Source organism: Equus caballus, chromosome 1, assembly GCF_041296265.1.
Source record: "Equus caballus isolate H_3958 breed thoroughbred chromosome 1, TB-T2T, whole genome shotgun sequence".
NCBI classification, from domain to species: Eukaryota; Metazoa; Chordata; class Mammalia; order Perissodactyla; family Equidae; genus Equus; species Equus caballus.
The window spans coordinates 16,307,103-16,330,225 of record NC_091684.1 but is presented as its reverse complement, the minus strand read 5'-3'; the positions used below and the strand labels follow the sequence as shown (position 1 = coordinate 16,330,225).

Sequence of the window (23,123 nt, the reverse complement as noted above, 5' to 3'; positions counted from 1 at the left end):
CTATGCAAAATTATAGTGAGATAATATAATAATTGCTTTTTCAAAAACCATTATGTTTTGGGTTGGTTCATTACATACAAAGATAACCGGAACAGGGAGTCAATGGGCGATTGTGGTCAGAGGCTACTGTGAGGGCCATTGACTCTGTCTCCAAAGCTTGTGTGCTTGGGTGCTACTAGACTGCCAGAGACAGAGACAGAGACAGAGACAGAGGGGAGGTGTTCTTAATCAGACGTTTCCCATTACTTTCAGCTATTTGGAGGGCATTTCCATCTATTCTAAGTGAAAAATTCTCTCCTCCATTATTAGAGTTCGCTGCCGTCTCCTTATCGGGACTGGTCAACTACTTGGTGATGAAACAGAAAATTGGAAAGTGGGGCCCACTCGGCTCACATTTCCCTGCACAGCTACACGGATACAAAGTTAGAGACTCTTCATCCTCTTTGAATCAAGCCTTCTTTCATCTTCCCAGACTTGTGGGAGGCTTAGACCACCATTGCCAACCTTGTTTTGTGTATTTGTGTAGATTAAAACGTTAAGTGCACACAGCATGTCCTATTATCACCTGCTGTTTCCCTGAAGCAGCGTCCAAATGATAAGGCTTGAGTATATAACAATGGCCTGGACACTTGATTCAGAGGGAGGGGACGCCTGGAACATCTGACCGGGTAAGTTGCCTTTGCCCTCCTCCCACCAGCTGTGAAGGAGAGGCGAGGGGAGCAGCCTTGGATTCCTGAGAGTCTTGGCTCATTGCTCTGGTAACGCGTAGTGAGGATGAGAATGTCTGAATTTATTGCAGATGGGGAACATCTGGACAATCGTGCTTTTCCTGCTGGGAGCAGCCAAAGGTAAGAAACATCACGCCCGCCCCTTGGGAAGGGCTTAAACCCAACATCTCAGCACTGGCCAGAGACAGCCTTGGCCATGGCGGGGCTTCTGCAGTTCCAGACAACCCTGAGGTTCCAGAGAGAGGTGGGGGGGACTGACACTCTGCCTGGGAGAGGAGGTGGTTTGAGGGGGACCCGCTTCAGAGCATCTCCCCAACAGCCTGCCTTCATGCCCAGGGAGATTTAGGCCTGACTCTCCCAGTGAAAGCACTAAACGCCTGCCTGGATTAACACATAGGCTTATCAGTGCCGGGTATCACATTAGTCAAATAAATGTATCTAAAGAGCTGGGGATGAGACACAGAAATTTTAAGGATGGTTCTAAGGCACCATCGGCGTCTCTGTGGGATTCAATGGGACGGGTCCCAGATCAGAAGGTGGGCACTGGTGACAAGAAGAGAGTGGGTGGGGCAGAGGCAGGGTGTCTGCATGGTCATCAGACTGTCCTCAGGCAGGGGAGTGACCAGGCCTGAGCAGCAGTGAGGTCCCAGACCCCAGCCTCAGGAGCTAATTCTCCAGCAGAATCGTCCTTTCTCTCTAGGAAAGGAGATTTGCTATGATCATGTTGGGTGCTTTTCTGACTCTGAGCCCTGGGCTGGCACTGCGATCAGGCCCCTGAATGTTCTGCCCTGGAGCCCTGAGAGGATTGGCACCCGCTTCCTGCTCTACACCAATGAGAACCCAGACACCTTTCAGGTGAGACCTCTGTCGTGTTCATGTCATTAAAACCAGGTGAGGGACTGTGCCCACCCTGCAGACCAGGAGTTCCTTATCTCTGTACCCTCCTTCTCCACCACGCTCTGCCCCACGCCATCCCTTCAGCTGCCCCCCAGGCCTAGCCACACCTGGACAGAATAGGTTTTCAGTAAAACACTGTCTTGAATGAATGAATGGTTCACATTTGCCAGAACCTCTAGCTGGCTTTGTAATTCTGGTCTGCAGCAAAGAACGTACCATCTAAAAGTACCCTATGGAACGTAAGACTGCAAGCCACACTCCAGCCCCAGTGGAGGTAGTGATTCCTAACTTAGGGAGATGGGGCAGGGAAAGGGAGGTCAGGGTGGGCTTCCTGGAAGAGGTGGCTTTTATGCTAAGCTGTGAGAGGTCATGGCATTGAGACAGGCGGAGGTGGGGAAGGGAGAGACAGGCCTGACTGGCGGGGCTGCAAAAACATGCAACCGCTCCGCATTTGTCACAGAGTCTCCTTCCCTCTGATCCATCAACGGTTGAGGCATCAAATTTTCAAGCAGACAAGAAGACTCGGTTCATCATCCATGGCTTCATAGACAAGGGAGATGAGAGCTGGCTGCTGGATATGTGCAAGGTAGGGGCAGGTTCCAGTCCATCTCTGTGTGTATCACACATGTTAATATCATATATGTGAAAGTTCTAAGTGGATTTTAAATGCTCCATTTTCAACTCAAGCTGGTTATATGTCTTCCCTGGTAGAACTTCTAAGGATACGTCAGCTCCTTTGGCATCCAGGAAGAAGTTTTCCTTTCAGAATTCTTCTATCTCTTTTAAATCAGGGAAGCGTTACTTTTCAAATGCCTGCAGTGTGTATTTCCCCCATGAAATACTATGCTATCCCGATTGTAAAAATAGTGACAGGGCCAGCCCAGGTGGCCTAGTGGTTAAGTTAGATGTGTGCCACTTTGGTGGCTTTGGTTTGTTTTCCAGGAACAGACCTACACCACTTGCCTGTCAGTGGCCATGCTGTGGTGGCGGCTCTCATGAAAAAAGAAAACAGAAGACTGGCAGCAGATGTTAGCTTAGGGTGAATCTTACTCAGCAAAAAAAAAAAAAAAAAAGAGTGACACTTCTCTCCCACCTTAAAATTTAGTAAATGCCCAGGGACTGGGGTGAAGGCCAGCCCAGTAATCAGTGGCATTGCCAAGAGGCTGAAAGGACCCCTAGTGGTCAAACCTACAAGGTCATTTAGACCTTGGCCACCAGAGATTGCTCTTGAGACCTTTTCTTTTCAAAATAGGGCTTTTCTAATGATGCGATTGCTTCCACCAGCCTAATCAACCTTTTTGAATCTGGTGGAAGAAAACCAGACAGTGGCCAGCTTTTAACTAATCTACAAGCTAGAGAGGGAATCCGTTTGCCTTTCTCATAGCATTCACCCTGAGGGATAACAACAAGATTCCTAACAAAGTCTAGTTTATCTGGGAGCCCTAGCTAGAGAAAAACAGAAGAAGGGCCAGTAGTAAGTGTTGGCGACGATTTCTGAGCTCTGGTTGGATGTGGTTTCCCGTGCCCTCGTGATCACCCCGTGGTGTCTCTCCAACCTCAGAACATGTTCAAGGTGGAGGAGGTGAACTGCATCTGCGTGGACTGGAAGAAAGGCTCCCAGACCACCTACACGCAGGCCGCCAACAACGTGCGCGTGGTGGGCGCCCAGGTGGCCCAGATGCTTGGCATGCTCTCGGTGAGTCGGCCGGCTGGGCTGCCGAGGAGGCAAACAGTGCCCACTGGTCTCCGCTGGGTAAAGATGCAGCTGGACGTTATCTATGTAGAGAAGAAATAGAAAGAATTGATATTTCTCCGAGTCCTACTTCTAAAACTCTGAAATTCACCTTAGTAGCGACACACCAGTGAAAGGAAAAACAACAATAACTAACACTTGGGAGTAAGATGATTTTATTACCATCTTCAACTGGCAGATAAGAAAACTGGGGCCCAGGAAGGTTAACTAGTTTGCCCAAAAAATGATAGAGCAGCTGAATACAAGAGTCGTCTTTTGGGCCCGAGACCATCTAGCTCCAAGGCCCCTCAACTGCATCAGGCGGTCTCTGTTTGGGGCAAAACACGGCATCGCCTGGACAGCCAAGTGGAAGCAAAGGCAGTATGTGCAATTGGTAATTGTGCAATTGGCAACAGGACAATTGTGCAATTGGGGAATTTCTTTTGCCACAATCGATTCAGCTGTTTTTTCCTGCCCCGGTTTCATTTTAACTAATTCTTAAAGTCACCAATTCTTTCAGTTAAGTCACTAATTTTTCACGACTATTTTCTATTCCAGATAAAGCCCCCGCTATTTTTGTCTTATGTTAAAGGGTCTACAAAAGAACCGATTGGTTCTAACTACTTCTGCATTCGTGCGGAAATCAAAACCATGGTCTTTATACGAGAGGCACTAGAGACCAATAAATGAGGACACGTGGGTGAACACTTCACAGCTCTATGTCCTTTACTTGTCCATCCGATATTTGGGATGAATACAGCAGGCAGTGTCAGGAACTGTGCAGGAGGTCAAGAGGATGGATGAGGTCCCAGGCCTTGGAGGAGCTTCCAGTGAAGACTTGCGAAGACAGCAGAGTGTGATCAGGGTTCTGATGGCGTGGGGAGACCAGCGCTTTATGGGAGCACATGAAGGGCAGCTGATCCACATGGGGCGGGCGTAGGGCTGATGGCTAGGCTGTGTAGACGTGAGCTGGGCAAGTGGTTAGGGTATGGACAACAAGAAGAGAAGTTCAAATCAGGCCCAGAGGTGAGAGAATACGATGTATATGAGGGGCTGACAGTTCCACAAAGAGTTTGGCTAGAGAAGAGTCTAGAAAAAATAGGTGTTAAGAAAGCTCTGAGATTCTCTTAATGAGTTTGGGCTTGATCCTAAGGACAGTGAGAGCCAGAGAAGGTTTTCAGCAAAGGAGTAACAACACTAGGTTTGCATGTTACAAAAACCACAGCACGAAAATGTCCTGAAAACACAATCTCCCCTCTCCAGGCCAACTACAGCTACTCGCCTTCCCAAGTCCACCTCATCGGCCACAGCCTGGGAGCCCACGTGGCTGGAGAGGCAGGGAGCAGGACTCCAGGCCTGGGCAGGATTACAGGTAAGGCGGAGAGGCGGGGCACCAGCTTTCGTTCCCAGTAACCCCACAAGGTGGTACAAGGCTGCAGCCCAGCTCAGAGCTGGCCCGAAGGAGACGGTCCCCTTGGCTGTGGCAGAGCTGGTTGGAACCTGCACAGAACATTTTAGGAAGCCACCAAGAAGCCCGTTTTTGTGGCGGGGGAGGTGCTGGCTTCATTCTCCTTTGCTTCCCTTCGCTTCTTCCTCCTCCATCCCATCCCTCCGCTCTAGATCCCAGCTTGCTGGTGGCGTGGGCTGCTCAGCAGGACTGGACACCCAGGAAAATGCAGAGTGAGGCAGGTGTGCAAACATAATTAAGAAGGATCCATATTGCCATTCCTTTCCCCCTTCCTTCTGAAATCAAGGGCAGAGTAGAACATGAAAATTATGCTTCCATTGCCCCTGCTGGGGGAAGAAACCCAGCCACCATCACACCAAAAAGTATCCTTTTAGGCCAAGCAAAGCCTTTAAATTACAACAACAGCAACGAAATATATCCATATAATATAATCACAACAATGCTAATTTAATTATTATAGTAAGCATAGATTAAGTGCCTACTGATTCCGAATATTGTGCACGGTGCTTCACATTTTCTCATTTAATCCTCAGAACTGAAGGAACAGGCTCAGGAAAGCAATACCTTGCCCAAGGTGACACGACTCATCAGTGATGGAACTTGATTCAAACCCAGGTCTGCCGTCATTGGACTCAAGCCAGTCTCTACCCTGACAAGAACTCTCCCTTTTATTTTCAACACACAGTTATGCTCATGCCTTTTCAGCGTTGTGATCAGACCTTCAAAAAACTATTGACAAATCCAGGAGACCTGCAAGAAGGAAATATAGTCAGGAGGAAACAATATTAGCTAATATTTTACTTATATGCCTATGGCATGTGCCAGGCACGGTGCTAAATGCTACATATATTATCTCATTTTATCTTATTATAACCATATTATTACTCCCATTTTATAAATGGTAAAACCGAGACACAAAAAGGTCAAGTGACTTGCCCAAGGTCATGCAACTTGCTGAGTAGGCATTTGGAGCTAGGCAGCCTAGTCCCAACATCTGTGTTCTCTTTTTTTTTAAAGCAGAGAAAGGTGTTTCTTTTCTTTCTTTCTTTCTTTCTTTCTTTCTTTTTTTTTTTTTTTGGTGAGGAAGATTGGCCCTGAGCTAACATCCTTGCCAATATTCCTCTATTTTGTTTATGGGATGCCACCACAGCATGGCATGATGAGTGGTGTGTAGGTCCGTGCCCGGGATGTGAACACATGAACCTCAGGCCACCAAAGTAGAGCATGCAAACTTAACCTCTATGCCACCAGGCTGGCCCCAGCATCTGTGTTCTTAATTATGATACCATACTATTTGGCCCCTTTTTTCTTCAAACTTGGAAAGAGAAAGAGAATATTGAAGAAGAAAAATATACAAAGGATAATCTGATGTGGAAAAAAAAATCCTTGCTCAAATAAAATCTAAATTTCTTTGCTTCTCTGCCCTTTTCTATCCATGCCACTGGAGCCCTCTTGTAATGAGCAACGTTGAGACTCTATGTCCCCATATTCAATACCCAGAGCCATGGAACGGCATAACACCAGGGTATAGTGTTCCTTGAGTTGGGCAATGCACAGCCTGGGCAGCTGTACACTTCTGTCCTGCTGGCACCCACAGCCAGGCCTATTATCTGCAGCACTGGCCATCTCTTTTAGGGTTGGATCCTGTAGAAGCAAGTTTCCAGGGTACTCCTGAGGAGGTTCGACTCGATCCCTCTGATGCTGTCTTTGTTGATGTGATTCACACGGATGCAGCTCCTCTGATCCCATTCCTGGGTGAGCCGCATCATGCTCCAGCTGTGAGCACGTTGATTGGGTTTTCACCAGGAAAGCCCCGAATTAGAAAAAGCTCACTGTGCTTTCAAACATTTAGGTTTTGGAACGAAGCAGCAGATGGGTCACCTGGACTTCTTCCCAAATGGAGGAGAGGAGATGCCAGGATGCGAGAAGAATGCCCTGTCGCAGATCGTGGACCTAGATGGCATCTGGGCAGGTAAAGCCAGAGCAGAGCAGGGGCCTCACTTCCCTGGGGCGAGCAGCACCTTCCCACGGTGAATCTTAACAATGAAAACACGCTGCTCTTTATGAACATACATGCCCCTTGTAGACCCTATTTCTGAAAAATATAACATATCATTTGTTGTATCCCAGCTCTACTGATTTTGTACTTTCTCAAAACATTGTTGTGAGTGTACAAGCAACAAAGAATTACAGAAGTGTTACTTAGAGCTATAACTCCAACGATCAATTGGTACCTAACAAAGAAAGGAAATACTCTAGAAGTAAATAGCCTGACTCTAAGAGAATTTTTCTGCCAATTCTCCCTTGGGTGTCAGCGATATGGTCAAGCTTACGTAACTGGTTTTAGTTTAGTTTAGTTTTGTTTTGTCTACGGATGTAGACAAAGTGAGAATGTTCCCAGTCATTTCATGGCAAAGCCATTGGCACAGTGAGAGTCACCACTCCTCCATGCTGGGTCGGGAATGAGAAGCAATCACAGGTAAGGAAGGTTAGAATGCAGACTGTGCTATTCGAGGTGGTTAGTCTTTATCATTGATGGAGCACACCTGGGATAAAGGGTATCCTTCAGATAAAGCTCTGACTCTGTATCTAATAAGGTCAAGAGGACAACGGACAGGTGAAATTTTCATCCAAACTCATTTGGCACCACACAAGTTAAAACCCTCTGTGATCTGATCAAATCTAATGAGCAAAGATTTTTATTGAATTTAATCAAAATGGCTTGGCAAGTATGGACACCGTCGAAGTAGATATTAAAGATGAGTATTTATGTGTTTGTCTTTTACAGCCTTATGAGGGTTTGCGTGGACGAGGTAGCCTAAACTCTCCATCAGTAGTGGCCAAGCATGTTCAGGCGAGGTCTGGAAGGTGTGCTGTGACATCTGTCTCTTGGCGGGAGTTGTAGGGGACAGGGAAAATTGTAAGAAGGAGGAGACACTATGAGAGTAAAAGGGATGCTCATATAAAGCCACCTAAAGCTCTTCAACCCTCCTTTTTATTTGCCTAAACACAGCATGAAAATGTCCTTGCCCTGGTTTTGTCATGCATGGGAGGTCATGTCACATCGTGTCATGTCTTGGAGCCTGTGCCTGGGACACAGGATGGCAGAGAGCTCAGAGGCACGGGCTTGGGTTTAATTCTCAGCTCTGCCACTTAGTGGCTGTAATCTGAAATCTGAGGCTGTGATCTGCACATCTTTCTGTAATTAAAGATGGTGTGGTACCCATCTCCTAGGGAAAATAAGGATTACAGGGACAATACATGCAAAGTGCTCAGAACATTGTCCTGCACACAGAAAGCACTCTCTATATATTAACTGTCATTATTGTGTCTGGATTTTGGATTTATCTTAAATTTCTGAGAAGAGGATCCCCTTTGGAACCACCCTACTTGGAAAGAGAAAAGAAGAGAAGTTGTCACAGCCCCCCAACCACCTATGCAGACTTGCTCATTTCTTTCCCCAGGAACCCGGGACTTTGTGGCTTGCAATCATCTGAGAAGCTACAAATATTACTCGGAGAGCATCCTCAGTCCTGACGGGTTTGCTGCATACCCTTGCGATTCCTACAGGGCCTTTGAATCTGTAAGCTATTTTTCCACCTTGAGTCCCACTGCGGGACTATTGTCCTGCTGTGTTTGGGATTTGCAGTACCCTCTCACCAGTTTCTGACCATCCCCTACTTGTTTTGCATTGCCTCTCAGAGTTCACGGTCCTGAGGAGTGAAACAAAAAAAAATTTAGGCAGGAGGTGGCTAAAAATCTAGATGAGTCACGTGGGTGAGGAAAACTCTGGGAAATCAGAGAGAAGAGCGGTCAATTCACTCGTCTAGAAAGGCTTCCTGTAGGAGGCAACATTTGAATCTGCCTTGTAAATTGTAGAATTTAGAAGGAAGAGAAGGGCAGAGCATGAATAGAAGAATGTGTGAGAAGAATTTATACACGCGAGAGAATGAAAGGTGGATGCTGGGGTTTTATATATCCGGCTGGGAGTTTGTTCCTTATGTAGCTGGCAACAAGGGGAGAGATGGAGGAAATGGTACAGAGCCTGCCCGCTCCTGCTCATGAGAGCCACTGTGAGCATCTCTTCCTAACTCCGTATTCAGTGACATCATGTTTGAAGTGACAGTCAGAATATTTGCACCACCAAAATTGGTAAACGCAACAATCAGGGCTTTAGGTCCCAGAGTTGGCTGTTAATCGTTCACCAGCGCATCACTCCACGGGAAGTATCATTGATCTACCCTGGGGCCCAGGCGTTAGTATTTTCTAAAGGTCCCCAAGTGATTCCACTGTGACTTGCATCAGGCTTGGAACCCTGTCCTGGTTGAAGGTAATTTACAGATTATCTGTTTTCTAAGCCCTTTCCTGTTACAAATGAGGAGGCAGACTGTAGGAAAATTGCTCCCCCAGGTGGATGGATCATAAAAAGACAAATTCACACCTTACAGCCTGATCTCTCTCTTCTCATTAGAACAAGTGCTTCCCCTGTCCAGATGCAGGGTGCCCGCAGATGGGCCACTATGCTGATAAATTCGCCGGCAAAACAAGCGAGGAGCAGCAGAAATTCTTCCTGAACACAGGAGATTCCAACAGTTTTGCCCGTAAGTTGTACTTTGACTTTTCCTCCCAGGAAAAGAAAGTTAGTTTAGTTTCTATCATAAATGAAGGGCTTGTCTCTAACCTGAAATATTTATGGGCACATTTTGGTCATTTTAGAGAAAGGACACATCCACCCAAACTATCCCATTTAAGACTCAATCGAGGATTTTAGAAAGAGTCTGCACTTCTTCCATTTTATTTCTATGGCATGAAATGAGTGGAAGCCAACAGAATGGAAACTAATGGAATAATAGCAATTTACATATCTATGGCCATCTCCCCTGAATTTTTACTGCTCCACAGTTCATTGTTCTTTTCATTGTTAAGACTGTATCATAGGCACCTGCTCTTCTATTCATTCAGCAAACATTTATTCAGTACTAGCTCTTTGCTGGGCTGGGCTCCTTAAGATGTCCAACTCCAGTCTCTTCATCTCCCCTGCCTTGTCCATGAGACCCTGATGCTGGGCTGCCTCTTGGGTTGGTGGGAATCAGGAAGCGGTGAGTTCTCTCAAAGATGTGCTTAATGGCTAGGATGCAGGGTAAGGACAAGGCTTGATTGGGCCAGTGTGTGTCAACCTGCCCTATGATAGTTCCCTAAGATGTTGCAGAAAAGTCTTTTGTAAAAAAAGAGACTATGTTCCTATAAATACATAAATATAATACATGCCTTACATAGTTTTTTAAGTTAGGTTTATTGAAGTATAATTTGTATGCAGCGAAATTGACTCTTTTAGTGTATAGTTCTATGAGTTTTGATAAATGAACAGTCGTGGAACCATCTCTCCAATCAAGATATAGAACATTTCCATCACTATATACATTTTTTAAGAAAAAACGTCAGTTAATCAATCCTTCCACTGATGTAGTGACACGTGAAATTCTTGCCCATATTTTAACAACAACAAATTAAACATTCAAAACCCATATATTCATTCCTCAACCAGCATTTATTTATGGACCACAGACTAGCTAGACACTGGAGATGCAGGGATGAACAAGACACTTGACACGTGAAATTTATAATCCAGCAGAGAAGGTGGAAGCTGAGACAGTAGCTAGGAGTGTGCTGGATTTGGCAGGTTGCTGCCGTGGCATTGTGGGACAGACAACCTGGCCCTGTCCAGAAGGAAGGGCGAGGGCAATGTCTCTCAGGGTGTGAAAGATGAGTGGAGTTATGCAAAGGATGTGTGTGCGTGTTTATGCACGTATTTGAGTACATGGGTGGGTGTGAGAATGTGTATGTGTATATATGTGTGAATGTTTGTGCGTGTGCATATGTGTATTTATGTTTGTGTGAGTGTTTATGTGTATGTGAGTGTGTGGTTGTTTATGTGTGTGCTCGTGGGCACTGAGACATCACTCCAGGTATAAATCTCGGTAACAGCTGAGCCCTGCTCTGTGCTGGAGACTGCCCAGGGCCCTGAGGATGCAGAGATAAGACACAGACCCTGCCCTCGAGGTTGTCACAGTATAGCACTCCCGAGCTACATTGGCAAATGTGGGGACAAGCCCTTGTTCCTTCTCTTTTTGCTTTAACTCATCAAACTGTCATTCTAGAGCAGAGCTGTCCAATAGAACTTTCTGCAGTGATGGAAATGTTTTGTGTTGTCCAATACAGAAGCCATTAGCCACTTGTGGCAATTTAGCACCTGAAATGTGGCTAGTAAAACTGAGGAATTAATTTTTAATTCTATTTAATTTGGATTGAAATTTAAGCAGCCCCAGGTGGTTAGTGGCCCCTTTACTGGACAGTACAGATCGAGGAGAGCACTCTGCTGGAAACATATTTCTCCTTATGGCCTAGTTTGAGTTGTAGATTAACATGTAGAATTCCTTATACTTTGATCCCTCAGTGTAAGGGACAGGGACAGGAATCTGAGATTTGTGCCAACTATTTTGTGCATGAATAAACTGAACTCTTTTCTATCCCCTTTGCAGGCTGGAGATACGGGATTTCCATAACACTGTCTGGAAGAACGGTCACCGGTCAAGTCAAAGTTGCTTTGTTTGGAAATAAGGGAAACACTCACCAGTATGATGTCTTCAGGTGGATTTCCCTTTTTAGCGCCACATCTCAATGATACACTTGGCCTTCAAGTCCACGCGCTAAAATGCTCTTTATCAATGGATTTTAAATTATTTACTTTATGTATTGAAGTTAATTTCAGACTTCTGCCAACAATTTTTTCTTTTCTGTATTATAAATCCAGGCATTTAGTTCTTTCTCAATAGATCAAATTTTCAGAAAATAAATCTAATATTACCCCAGGTATCATGTTTTCTGATTAGCATAGTAACACTTGCTTGTTGTGTTAAACTAAGTGGGTAAGTTGATACTGTACAATAATTCTTCCAGAATAAAAAATGATATGAAGAAATTAGATAGTTTTTTATAAGAAAGTTTTGAGGAGAAATTAACTTGAGTTTGAGGAAACAATATTTAAATAATAGTTTGAGGTTGCCATATAGTTGGCTTTTCCATTTCTTCATCCTTGATTTGAGAATTAATTTGGAAAAATAATCTCATTAATGTAGAGTAGAAAAGAGTGACATAGGCTTATATGGTCATTAGAACTGGTTTCTATGAATGAAAATGTTTCTATTTCTCTATGTCAAGGGGCATTATCCAACCAGGCTCCACCCATTCCAGTGAGTTTGACGCAGAACTCGATGTCGGAACAATTGAGAAAGTCAAGTTTCTTTGGAATAACAACGTGGTGAACCCAACCCTCCCCAGAGTGGGTGCAGCCAAGATCACTGTGCAGAAGGGAGAGGAGAAGACAGGGTATGTATCTTTGCTGGCTTATGCCTAAGGATGCTTGTAGAGATTCATGTTTATAATGGAAACTTACCCCAGAAAGTCAGTTATGGTTCAGCTAGAAAAGCCAAGAAAATCTACCCATCTGGGGCCCTTTCTGCTCAGGCAAACAAAAACCTGACAGAGAGCATAAAACATTTCTAGTGGGTGTTCTCAGCAGCATCTGGGGAGTACAGAAGATATGACCCTGCCTTCAAGGAAACTGAGGAGGACAAATAAGAAAGAGAAACAAGAAATAGTTTCTGAAGGGTATTAGGTCATAAGTATGTGCTAGAGAGTGGCTACATTTCACAAAGGGGAAGATCAGAGAACTTTCAGGGTAATAGAAGGAAAAAGAAATCAATTAGCAAAAGATATACAATTTGAGTTAGGACAAGAGGGAGCTGAGGTAGCAATGCTTGTGGAATCTTCATCCTGACCCATGATGTCCTCGCTGTGGCAGCTGGCAGGAAGTGGGGGTAGTAACCTGACAGGGGCAGAGCAACTGTCCCCCAAAGCTCAGACCCCAAGTCTGGCCAGCTGGACACTCCTGGTATGACTTTGCAGGAGGGGGATCCTGAGCTCTCAGCCACTGATGGTCTTGAGTTTTGGGAGGTTTGGTGTGGTCACTAAACTTGGGCCCTAGGAAATGTCACTTCCCCAGACAAGGAGGGTTGACTGGTAGACTTCACGGCCACGTCTCATCAGGCTGGATGACCCCCGTGAGTCCTCCCTAACCCGTGAGTCAGGGAGGACAGAGGAGCTGGCCCAGCCAGGTGGTCCGCAGAACAAGAAGGTCCTCTCAGCTGGAGCACAGCACTGAGGAGGCTGGTGAGGAGCCCTGTGCAGGCTGGAGGCGAAGCCAAGGCCTCCCCTGCCCGCCCCCATCAGAGGACACCAGGCCTCCAATGTCAGTTCCCCAGGGCCCCGTTAGGAAGTGGACCCATGGCCTGGGTCCTGGGACTGTGTGGTTAAAAACTTGTCAGAAGAAGGTGGTATCATTGGAATCTTAAAAACATGAGGCCAACTTGCTCACAGGTAGGTTTAAAGAAGAAAAACAAATATAAGACCAAATCAGCCAGGGTGTCCCCCCTTCCAGGTTTTCTGAGGAAAGGCAATGGCTCCCTGTACTTTCTAGAAACGGAACGGAATGTACTTGAGCCCCCTCCAGGCCCTGATTCCATCAGCTGCCATCTGAACCATCCAGCAGCCTGAGTGCAGCTTCCCTTGCCTGTTGACCCAGAGGAAATCTATCTTAAGAGAAGCTAGATGATGGACATCAGATTTTTAAAATATAGGAAGAGCAAAACCAGCATCAACCCTCACAAGCTAGCTTGGGGAGTAAAAAAGCTGAATTCATCAAACTATCCAAATATTTTGCTGTTAGGAAAACAGCCAGTAAGTAACATTTAAAAAAATAATAATAATTATTGGGAGGCTAAAGAAAATCAAGATTTTGGTCCAACTTCTTCTCAGGTCCCTTGAAATTATTTTAGACACGTCATTGGGATTTCAAGTCCTACTAAGGAGACTGCTGACTAGAATTCCCACTAATGACATGGTATCGAAAGAGAAATGTAGCTGTCCCCTCTTCATTTCTCCCACCCTCCCCAACCTTCGTCCTTCCTCTCTGACTTTATCAAGTACCTCTTGTGTGCCTGGCACATAGTGGGGGATGCAAAGACAGTCTGCTCTCAAGGAGTTTACAATTTAGCTGTTGAGAAAAATTAGACTTACGGTTCATGTGAAAGGTCAAATGACAGAATAAAAAAGTGACCGTGAGGGACCCAAAGAGAGTGCCCAGGCTGGAGGAGGAAGGCAGAGGGCCGGGGGGACAGTGATGGAGGGGAGGGGCCCCAAAGCATCCCTCAGGATGAGGGATTTCTACTGGGAAGGGCCGAGCAGGGGCAAGGGCTTAGAGTTAGGGGCAGGGGAAGAGCAGGCGCTGACGGCAGGGCTCAAGGTGCAGAGGACTGGGAATATGATTGGAGACAGGGTTAGGGCTCGAGGAAGGACAAAATACAAAAGAGGAAATGGGGAAGATGAGAGAGGAAACAGGGCAAAGCTTCAGAGCTCAAAGGCAGTGAGGCCCCAGAAGCCTGTGTTTCTTGGAAGAACCATAATGATAACCACTTACATCTGCGTTGTTTTTCTATTAATTGTAAAGCTTTTTTTACATTTATTATCATGAGATAGTGTATTATTGACATGGGATTCTCAGCAGTCATGGGATGGAGACGTGACCTCTTCTACAAGTGAAGACATCAATGCTCAGAGCCTCAAGTAACCAGACCATGTTACTGCTGGAAGGCGGGAGCCCAAGGGGAGTGCCAGGTCCCTGATGCCAGGCCTGGAAGGCTTGAAGTGTGACCCCCCCACACCCCCCCCCCGAGAAAATGTGGCCTATGGTATCAGATAGACCTGTGTTTGCATTTTGGTTCTTTTTATTAACCATTTATTAACTGAGAGCCCTCTGTGCCTCAGTTTCTTCCCGTAATGTAGGACTCATAATACCTCCTCTCACATATGTTGGGAGGATGAAGTTCACACAAGTGAATCAGTGTTGTTGCCAGCAGCCAGCAAGAGCTGAATGTGCTGCAGCTGCTGTCATGTTCAGTCAGGTCCCCAGCGTGGCTGAGCCAAGCGTGAGCTCATCATTAACCAATCCACTGTGTTCATGGAGGGCCCGCACGCCCTTGTGGGGAAGGAGAGCAGTGAGGCACTGCCACGCGGAGCCCACAGTCCTGTGGGATGCAGGACCCAGGGACCAGGGGCCACTTCTGAGCAAGGGCCAACCTCGTAGGGCCAAGATACCTGTCACGCTGGAAGCCCCAGGCAGCCAGTGCTCCAGTAACTGAAGCTACATCCCTAGGGCTTCCCTCATTCCTTTGAATTGTAAATCAGCAATGACCTTTGCCTAACAATTCAAACGGCCTGTGTAAGGATGCCCAACACTTAAAAAACACTCATTTTTCCCCACAGGTACAGCTTCTGTAGCGAAGATACCGTGAGAGAAGACGTTCTGCTCACTCTCCTGCCCTGCCAAACCCCAGGCACAGTATAGTGGCTGTGCTGACAATAAAGTCCACTGCTGCATCTAATCCTCACAGCGTCTGTCACTGATGTCAGCTGCCCCCTGTGGGGACCTTAGGGAATTGAACATTTAAAAATGTCCTCAGCATTTCCATGTGTTTGGGTTTGCTGCCCTTGACTTCTGACCACTCTCCCCTTTTTCCCGGCTTCCTTGGCCCTCATGCCCACTGTCTTCTCCCCAGCTGACGGGGTGGGCATTCAGGAGGCCTCAGCAGAGCCTTTAGCCCCACCCCTCATCTTACAGGTGAGGAAACTGAGGCCCAGAGGGGGCAGTTAGCTGTTCCAGCACAGAGTGAGTCAGTGTCCTGTCAGGACTGAGGGTTGGGGCCCTGACTCCTCCAGGCTCCTCCCCGACTCTGCTGTCACCTTGAGGGGTCATGGAAAGGCCAGGCTGTGACTTGGCCTCTAGGTGGTGGTAGGTTTTGTTGTGAGGGAACCACCGCATGGTCCTAGGTCTTGATGAGGTATCTGGGGCTACAGCATCCAGAGACTGTGGTGGGCACATTTGTGGAGCACAGACAGGCTTCTAGCCCCCACCGGCTCTGGGCTGCGGCTGCCTCAGAGCCCTCTCTTTGCCTGCCAGCAGGCACCATCCCAGGGCAGGGGCCGGGCACTGAGGCAGGGTCAAAGGGATGGCTTTTGAGAGGAGTGTCCAATGCAGGCCCCTGCTGAGGGGGATTTTTCTGTCCTCCCTTTCGCTGGGGCCGCTGGGAAGCCCTCAGCCAATCAGACCTCACCATGGGCCCCACCTACACAGGCATTCTTCACCTGGAAGGACAGGGTGTTCTTCAAGGCGGCCCAGACTTTCCCATGATTATCCTCCTGGGACTGTGTAGGACCAGAAAGGTCACCGCCTCCCCTGAGTGTTTCCCTTCTTGGTCACCAGGCCTCATATCCCATCACGGCATTTTTGGTGCCCCAGCTTCTGCTTTTAACCATTGGTAGCAAGTCAAGCTACTATTGAGTGTCAAGATTGAGTATGAGTAGACTCCAGTTTGTTCTTGAAAGCAGATGTTGTGGTGAGGATTAAGGAGCGACTGCAATCAGGGCCTCACAGTGAAGGGCACAGGGTGAGCACTCAATAAACAGACAGTGGCAATGACGAGGGTAGGGGGGTACTGAGCAGGAGAGAACGGGGCCCAGGGCTGAGGCCCCTTTGTCTCAGTTTTGCCCAGCATGAGCCCACACTCTGGGCAAGCAGCACCATGTTGGCAAAAGAGCTCAATCAATGGAATGTGGATTCTGCAGACACTACCAAACGCCAGCTCTGCGCCAGGCCCCGGAGTGGGAGGAAAGAGGAGACTTCAAGTCAGTCTTCGAGGCGTGCACAGTAGTAGAGAGCCCCACAGGTAAATATACTCCACCATGCTGCCTGAAGGTACGAAGATCAAGGTATGTCCCAGGATAGGGTGGCCCAGGGGAGGGAGGAGCAAGATGGGGAAGGCTCCACAGAGGCGTTGGTTCTAGGCTCAGGCTTGCAGGAAGATGACCTGCTGAGACTGCAGGCTGGGAGGCCAGCCAGGAGGAGGATGCCCCTGCAGCTATCCAGGCAAGAGGTGAGAGGACCATATGAGGGCAGTGAGTGGAACCAAGATACAATGGAGAGGGCAGGACTGTGGCCATGGGTAAGCCCTTCTCACTGGTCTAGGACAGCCTGTCTCATGTGCTCCCCAGACTAACAGATAGGGCTGCTGACTTGGAAAAATGATTTAAAACAGGGAGGAAACTGAGAAAAGTGTGCACCCACGGAGGGAGGAGGTCAGTTGGGGAGGCTCCCCAAGGCCGGTGGTGGCACCACAAGCCCTCAGCTGAGGCACAAGACCGTGTGACCCAGGTCTTGACCACAGGTGCAGTGGTGGCCATATGCTCCAGGGCCAGGGGAGGCAGCCAATGGAGACTGGAGCTGGAGCAGGGCCAGCCCTCTGTTCTCTCCTCCTGCATTCCTTTCCTCAAACATATGTCCTTTTGTCAGATAATGCAGCTGGAGAAAACTCCAGGGAACCCAGAGGACAGCAGGTTCCAAGATCACTGCCACAGACCTCGGCTCCTTCTCAGGGTGGCTATTGAGCATGTGGTTCCTGACACTGCTGGGGAGGTGAAGCTCAGCCCCATAGGTCCACGACCCAAACACACCATCCGGGGGACATGGGGAGTTTGGGGCTCTCTCTGGTCACTCTGGGGTACACTTGTAGTGTCTGTATGACCCTGGCCAAACCTGGTCAAATTTCTAGATGTCTGGGGTTGCACAGAGCCAGTTTGACGGGGCTTTGTTTTTGTTTTTTGAATAACAAAGGTGGTGCATTGTTCAGAATGCTCAGATAGTCTTTGGAGCAATGACAATATGCCCTATGCATACTCAGTTTATTAACATAAAGCTCAGTAAGACATTCAGCCTCGTTGGAGACAGTGAAGAAGGCACTGAGTTAGGGGTCAGAATAACAGGCAAGCTAGTTGGCCTTGGGCAAGGGGTGTCCATCTCTCTGGGCCTCAGCTCTCTCATCTGTAAAAAGGAGGCAACATCTTGGCCCTGCCTTCCTGGGATTGTTGTCTTAAGGCTCTAGCAAGAGAATCAACAGCACAACGGAACAGATGGCTCTATCCTAAGTCAGCCTGGTAAGATGCAGAAGGTACCCTAAGGAGTGTGGCCACAGTCTGGCGCCAGACCCAAAGCTATCAAAGGGCACGAGGAGCATTGGGTCCCTGAACCCACAGCAGTGCTTGTTAAGGTTGGCTTTGTGCCCACCCAACTCAGGCCCTGTATATGCACCTGAACATGCATGAGGCTGGCCCTGCCCCCGGGGCAGCCAGGACTCAAGGGACTAGCCAAGACATGCTCTAGGAGAGCCAGGTGTGCTCCATCCTGGCTACAAACCAGATCACCTAGGAGCTTAAAAAAAAGAAAACGGAAACCCCAGGCCCCACCCTGAGCAATTCAAGAACAATCCCAGGCCCAGGCATTTTTTAAAAGCCCTCAGGGGACTCTCACAACGCAGCCCATGAAGCTTCGCCATGATGCTCAGACAGGAGTCTTCGGCTCCCAGGGTGCCAGGCGCACTCTTCTCTGAGAATTTATTAATTTTGTGTTTTCATTTTAATGATAACACATTTTTTTAACCAGTTAAAGAAACAAAGTTTTCTCTTCGTTGTGGTAACTTGCAGTAAGAGTTGTGTTTCCTGAGTTGATGTGGAATAAAATGAGGTTAATGGGAATGTGCCAGGGGGTTGTGAGATTTTTAGAAAGGATGACGTCCACGTATTTACTCAGGTCTGAGAAGCCTTGCAGAGTGTGATCTGGGGCTGAAAACGTGGAAGAGATATCCAGCGTCACAGCTCTCAGAGAGCAGAGAGTTTGCCGCAGGACCTGGAATGGAGGAGAAAATGTGGCTGGGAAGAGCAGAGAGGGACGGAGGAGGAATGAGCCTCCGGGGGTGGGGACCTCAGGGGACTGGAGACGCAGGTGACATCCTTGGCAGGGGGAACCACGGGTGCAGAAGCACAGAACAGTGAAAAAGCAGGTTCATTTCAGAACTGTGAGTCCTTCTATCTAAGCAGTTATAGGGAGGGAAGGCATTGAGGGAGCGGCAGAAATGAAGCTGGGCAGAGGCCACACGGTGGCCAGATTGGTTTGCTCCAGCTGCCGAAACCAAGTACTGCAGACTGAGTGTCTGAAACAATAGAATTTTTTTCTCTCACAGTTCTGGAGGCTGGAAGTCCAAGGTGTTGGTTTCTTCTGAGGGCTGTAAGGGAGAATCTGTTCCAGGCCTCTTCTTTTTGGTGGTTGCTGGCAATCTTTGCCATTTCTTGGCTTGTAGATGCATCACCTTGATCTCTTCCTACATATTCACATGGCATTCTCCCTGTGTGTGTGACTGTGTCCAAATTTCCCCTTTTTATAAGGACACCAGTCTTACTGGTTTAGGACTCACTCCAATGACCTCATTTTACCTCTGTTAAGACCCTGTTTCCAAATACGATCATATTCTGAGGACCTGGGGGTTAGAATACCAACATATCTTTTTGGGGGGACAAAATTGAACCCCTAACAGTGGCCAGACTTGCACGCCTGGCTTAGGAGTTCGGAGTCCTCCTAAATCCTGACCCCTCTCCACCCAATAACCCTAAGTTATTCTCTTTAGGTAAAGCCCTTCTCAATGCGCTTTTTTTTTTTCCTGAGGAAGATTAGCCCTGAGCTAACAGCTGTGCCAATCTTCCTCCACTTTATATGTGGGTCACTCCAGAGCATGGCCAACAAGTGGCTTAGGTCTGCACCCAGGATCCGAACCCTCAAACCCAGACTACCAAAGCAGAGTGTGCCAAACTTAACCACTATGCCACGGGGCCAGCCCCGCAGTGCTTTTGATCATCTGTAATTATGTATTTCTGTGTAGGCAATCAGTGCCTGTGCCCCATGCGACCATCAGTGCCATGAGGGTAGGAAAGGAGGACGTTCTTTTCACTGTTGTACCTTCAGGGCTGGAAGAGCATCCAGCACATTGCAGCCACATAAAAAAGAATGTGAATGAGAGAACAAACAGGCGAGACACACACCTGAGGGCATCAAGGAGGCACCCACAGGATTAAAGCTGGGAGGAAGCTGTCGGGGAGGCTGACATGGAGGGGGATGCAGTGGCCTAGAGAGGAGAGGTCAGCCGCTTGGGGGCAAGGGCAGGGCGAATGGAGAGGAAAACAGACAAAACAGGTGTTGAAGGTGAGGAACAAACAGGTCTCAACAGGTCTCAGGGTGCAGGAGGAGGACCCAAGCCACCCCTCTCCCCTAGGCAGCTGCTGTGCCAGCTGGCAGGGCTGCCCCAAGCCCTAACCTTGTCACCTGCCAACATGTGGCCAGTGAAGGACTTTTCCCACAGATGCTGGCCTTCCCTTCCTTCCCAGGGCAGATAGCTGGCAGAACCTCAGGCCTTCTTGGTGCTCGAGAGAGGAGAGGGGAGCCGAGCTGGCCCTGCCATGGGCAGGCAAGTGGGAGGCAGTGTGGGACCCCACTGGCCTGCCTTGGGTCACCCTGCCAGAGAGACCAGGCAGGCTTTGTACTGCACCAGTGGGTCTGCCCTCAACCACTGGTGACTGTAGCAGGGGTGCTCAGCCCTCCTAGGAGGGCAGCTTGGTGCAGGGACAACGTTCCCAAATTGGCCAAGAGTCCACCTACTTTATAGGTCAGCAAACTGAGACCTAAAGAAGGAGAAAGCACTAGAGAAGGAGGCTCTGAGATCACGGCCTGCTCTTCCACTCACCCTTAAACTAAGCTTTTCAGAGCTTCTGTTGTCTCAGCTGTAAATGGGACTAAACAAGGCACTCTATTTCTTGAGCATTTTACAGATGCAAGAGCTATAATTTGGTCTCTGTCATTTCTCTCAGGACACCTTTTAAACCAAGACCACCTATTCCTTTCTCATATTCAACTCTCTCCCATGGCCCCCACACTTGTTCTTGAGACTGTACTCTCCAGATGTGTTTGTTCAGCTTTTTTCTCATTACCTTGGGCATTGTCACCTCTTGGGTGATTTCTTATGCTATTTCAAAGGGGGGTACGGGTGGTGTGCTCCTTCGAGGTGACTCTTTCTTGAATAGAAAGATGGCGTTCTTTCTCTAGGCTGCAGTTTCCAGAATTTCTTGTAGGATTCCTGATTTGAAAACGACCTTAGATGCAGACCACCTAAGTCAACCCTTACCTGACGGTTGACCTCTGTCAACCTCTGTTCAAGTTGTAATGTCATCCAAATGGGGCTGGGGGCTCACCCCCCAGGAGCAAAGCCCTATTCTATTTTCCAATGATTCTAATCTTTGGAAAATTTTTCCTTATATTGAGCAAATTTGCCTCAGTGAGTCCCTTGAGAACAGAGGTGACCATAACCTGCCCCTGGCATTTAGAACAGAGCCTGGTGACCTGGCAATAACAAGAGTCGCTTCCTGCCTAAACAAACTAGAAGCCTCCCCACACTTTCCAGCTCTGCCCTCTGGGCCAGCTGTTGACCAGATGAAATACCACTGGCCACCCAGGCGAGAAGGGTTCCCTGATTCCTTGACGAATCTGTGCTGGAACCAGGAAAGCATGGATGATGGGACCCACAAACTGTGGCTGGAACCAGGAGAGCATGGATGATGGAACCCACAGGTTATCTGAAAGTGCCTTATCAAACCTTTGGCAAAAACTACAATAAAGTTACAGAATAGGTTGGCTGCTATTAGTATGGGTGGCAAAACTAAAATCCAAAGAACTAACACAATCCAAAACCCTCTCCCATTGGCTCAACCCAACCAGAAGGCCAAGGGCAAGTAGCCCAGGGAGGCAGTCCATAGAGGCAGTCCCCAGGGCACAGAGCAGGGAGGAGAAGGCACGAGAGATGTGGACGTCATCCAGCTCACCAACCCAACAAATCGTTAGCTTCCAACGTCCCATTCCTTCATCCAGCAAATGTTTTTTGATCACCTGGTATCTGCCAGGCACTGTGCTAAGCTCAGGAAACACAGAAGTGATTATGCAGACCTTGACCCTGCCATCAAGGCAAGATCTAAACTAATCACTGAAATATAATTACCAATTGGGATGCATTCTACGAAAGAAAAAATAAAGATGATGATAGCTGTAAAGAAAGGTCTGGTTTGGCTTTGAGCATCGAGGAAGGCTTCTCTGAGGATGTGACATTTAAGCAGAACCCTGAGGGATAACTTCAACCTAGAGAGGGAAAGAGTGAGGGTATATGTTTCAGGAAGAGGAAATAGAATATGCAAAGACCCCAAGATGGGCACTTTCAAGAGACCACACATGGCCAGTGTGTCTGGAGTTCAGCGAGTGAGACTCAAGGCCCAGGTGACACTGTGCCCTAAAGGCCATGGTAAGGAATTTGGGTTTTCCCAAAAGCAATGAGCAACCACTACCCCATGTGTCTAGGGATCCATTCAGCCTAATATTACCATTCCAGGCTCCTCAGTGGGGTCCTTTAGGAGCCCTATACCTGATCTCCCTCAGCCGCTGGACATCCTCAGGGCCAACACAGGCTTCGGGGTCATTGAGGCACAGGCAGCCTCATTCAGGCTTCATCATCACTTTGCCAGTTCCACAAACCTTGACTCTTCTTAATCCCATTCAAGATAGGGAAGTTCATTCCTTGGCTTCCCTCAGCTCCACACTGCTCACCTCCAGCCTCAGAGCTCTCAGAAAGGAATTCCATTTATAAAGAGGTCCTTCTTCTATAATTTGAAACCTCCAGGAAATTGCTGTCAACCTCAGTGCTTCTGGTATTGGTCAAACGGCAAGAGTGGAACGTGGAGCAACTCGAACTCTCACCAAACTGCCAGTGGGAGTTCACACAAGTGCAATCACTTTGGCAAAATGTTTGGCAACATCTCCTAAAGCTAAGTATGCAGGAACTCCAGGACTCGGCAATGCTACTCCTGCATTAGACTCCTGCATATAAACCTGAGAGAAATGAGTGCATATGTCCACCAGAAAACTTGTATTAGACTAGAATGTTCCTAGCAGCAGCAGCCATAATATTCCCAAACTGGAAAGAACCCATATGTCCACCAACGCAGAATGGATAAACCAACTCTGATATATTCACACAGAAATATATAAATATGACACGGCAATAAAAAGGAACCAACTTCTGCCACATGTAACAACATGGATGAATCTCAAAAATGTGTTGCGTGTAATAAGCAAGCCACTCAGGAGCACATACTGCACAAATTCATTTATATGCAATTCTAGAACAGACCCAACTCACCTGGTGATAGAATTCAGAGCAGTGTTGTGGGTGGAAGGCTCATGAGAGAAACTTCTGCTGCTGGA

At 47.7% G+C, this 23,123-nt stretch overlaps 1 protein-coding gene across 5 annotated transcripts; it reads left to right on the top strand.

Moving 5' to 3' along the window:
• Positions 1–514: 514 nt before the first annotated feature.
• Positions 515–15,403, top strand: PNLIPRP1 (pancreatic lipase related protein 1). 5 transcript variants are annotated; one of them, XM_023629283.2, is made up of 13 exons: positions 515–668; positions 800–848; positions 1,429–1,583; positions 2,086–2,211; positions 3,187–3,321; positions 4,621–4,729; positions 6,461–6,580; positions 6,678–6,797; positions 8,290–8,408; positions 9,297–9,426; positions 11,365–11,473; positions 12,044–12,211; positions 15,206–15,403. In XM_023629283.2, the coding sequence occupies exons 2-13, from the start codon at positions 800–802 to the stop codon at positions 15,285–15,287; spliced, it is 1,422 nt and encodes a 473-aa protein (XP_023485051.1). In that variant the 5' UTR covers positions 515–668; the 3' UTR covers positions 15,288–15,403. The 5 variants fall into 5 exon arrangements, with proteins under 5 accessions (XP_023485051.1, XP_070116552.1, XP_070116570.1 ...); XM_070260451.1 differs by lacking the exon at positions 15,206–15,403 and adding an exon at positions 14,420–14,541 and having other exon boundaries at positions 602–668; XM_070260469.1 differs by lacking the exon at positions 6,461–6,580 and having other exon boundaries at positions 602–668; positions 15,206–15,324.
• Positions 15,404–23,123: the final 7,720 nt, after the last annotated feature.

Excerpts from the sequence above, each read along its gene's own strand:
- PNLIPRP1 (XM_070260451.1), top strand. The coding sequence starts at position 800 with ATGGGGAACATCTGGACAATCGTGCTTTTCCTGCTGGGAGCAGCCAAA. Across the intron at positions 2,212-3,186 it reads GGCTGCTGGATATGTGCAAG|AACATGTTCAAGGTGGAGGA; the intron begins GTAGGGGCAGGT and ends CTCCAACCTCAG. Across the intron at positions 8,409-9,296 it reads CCTACAGGGCCTTTGAATCT|AACAAGTGCTTCCCCTGTCC; the intron begins GTAAGCTATTTT and ends TCTTCTCATTAG.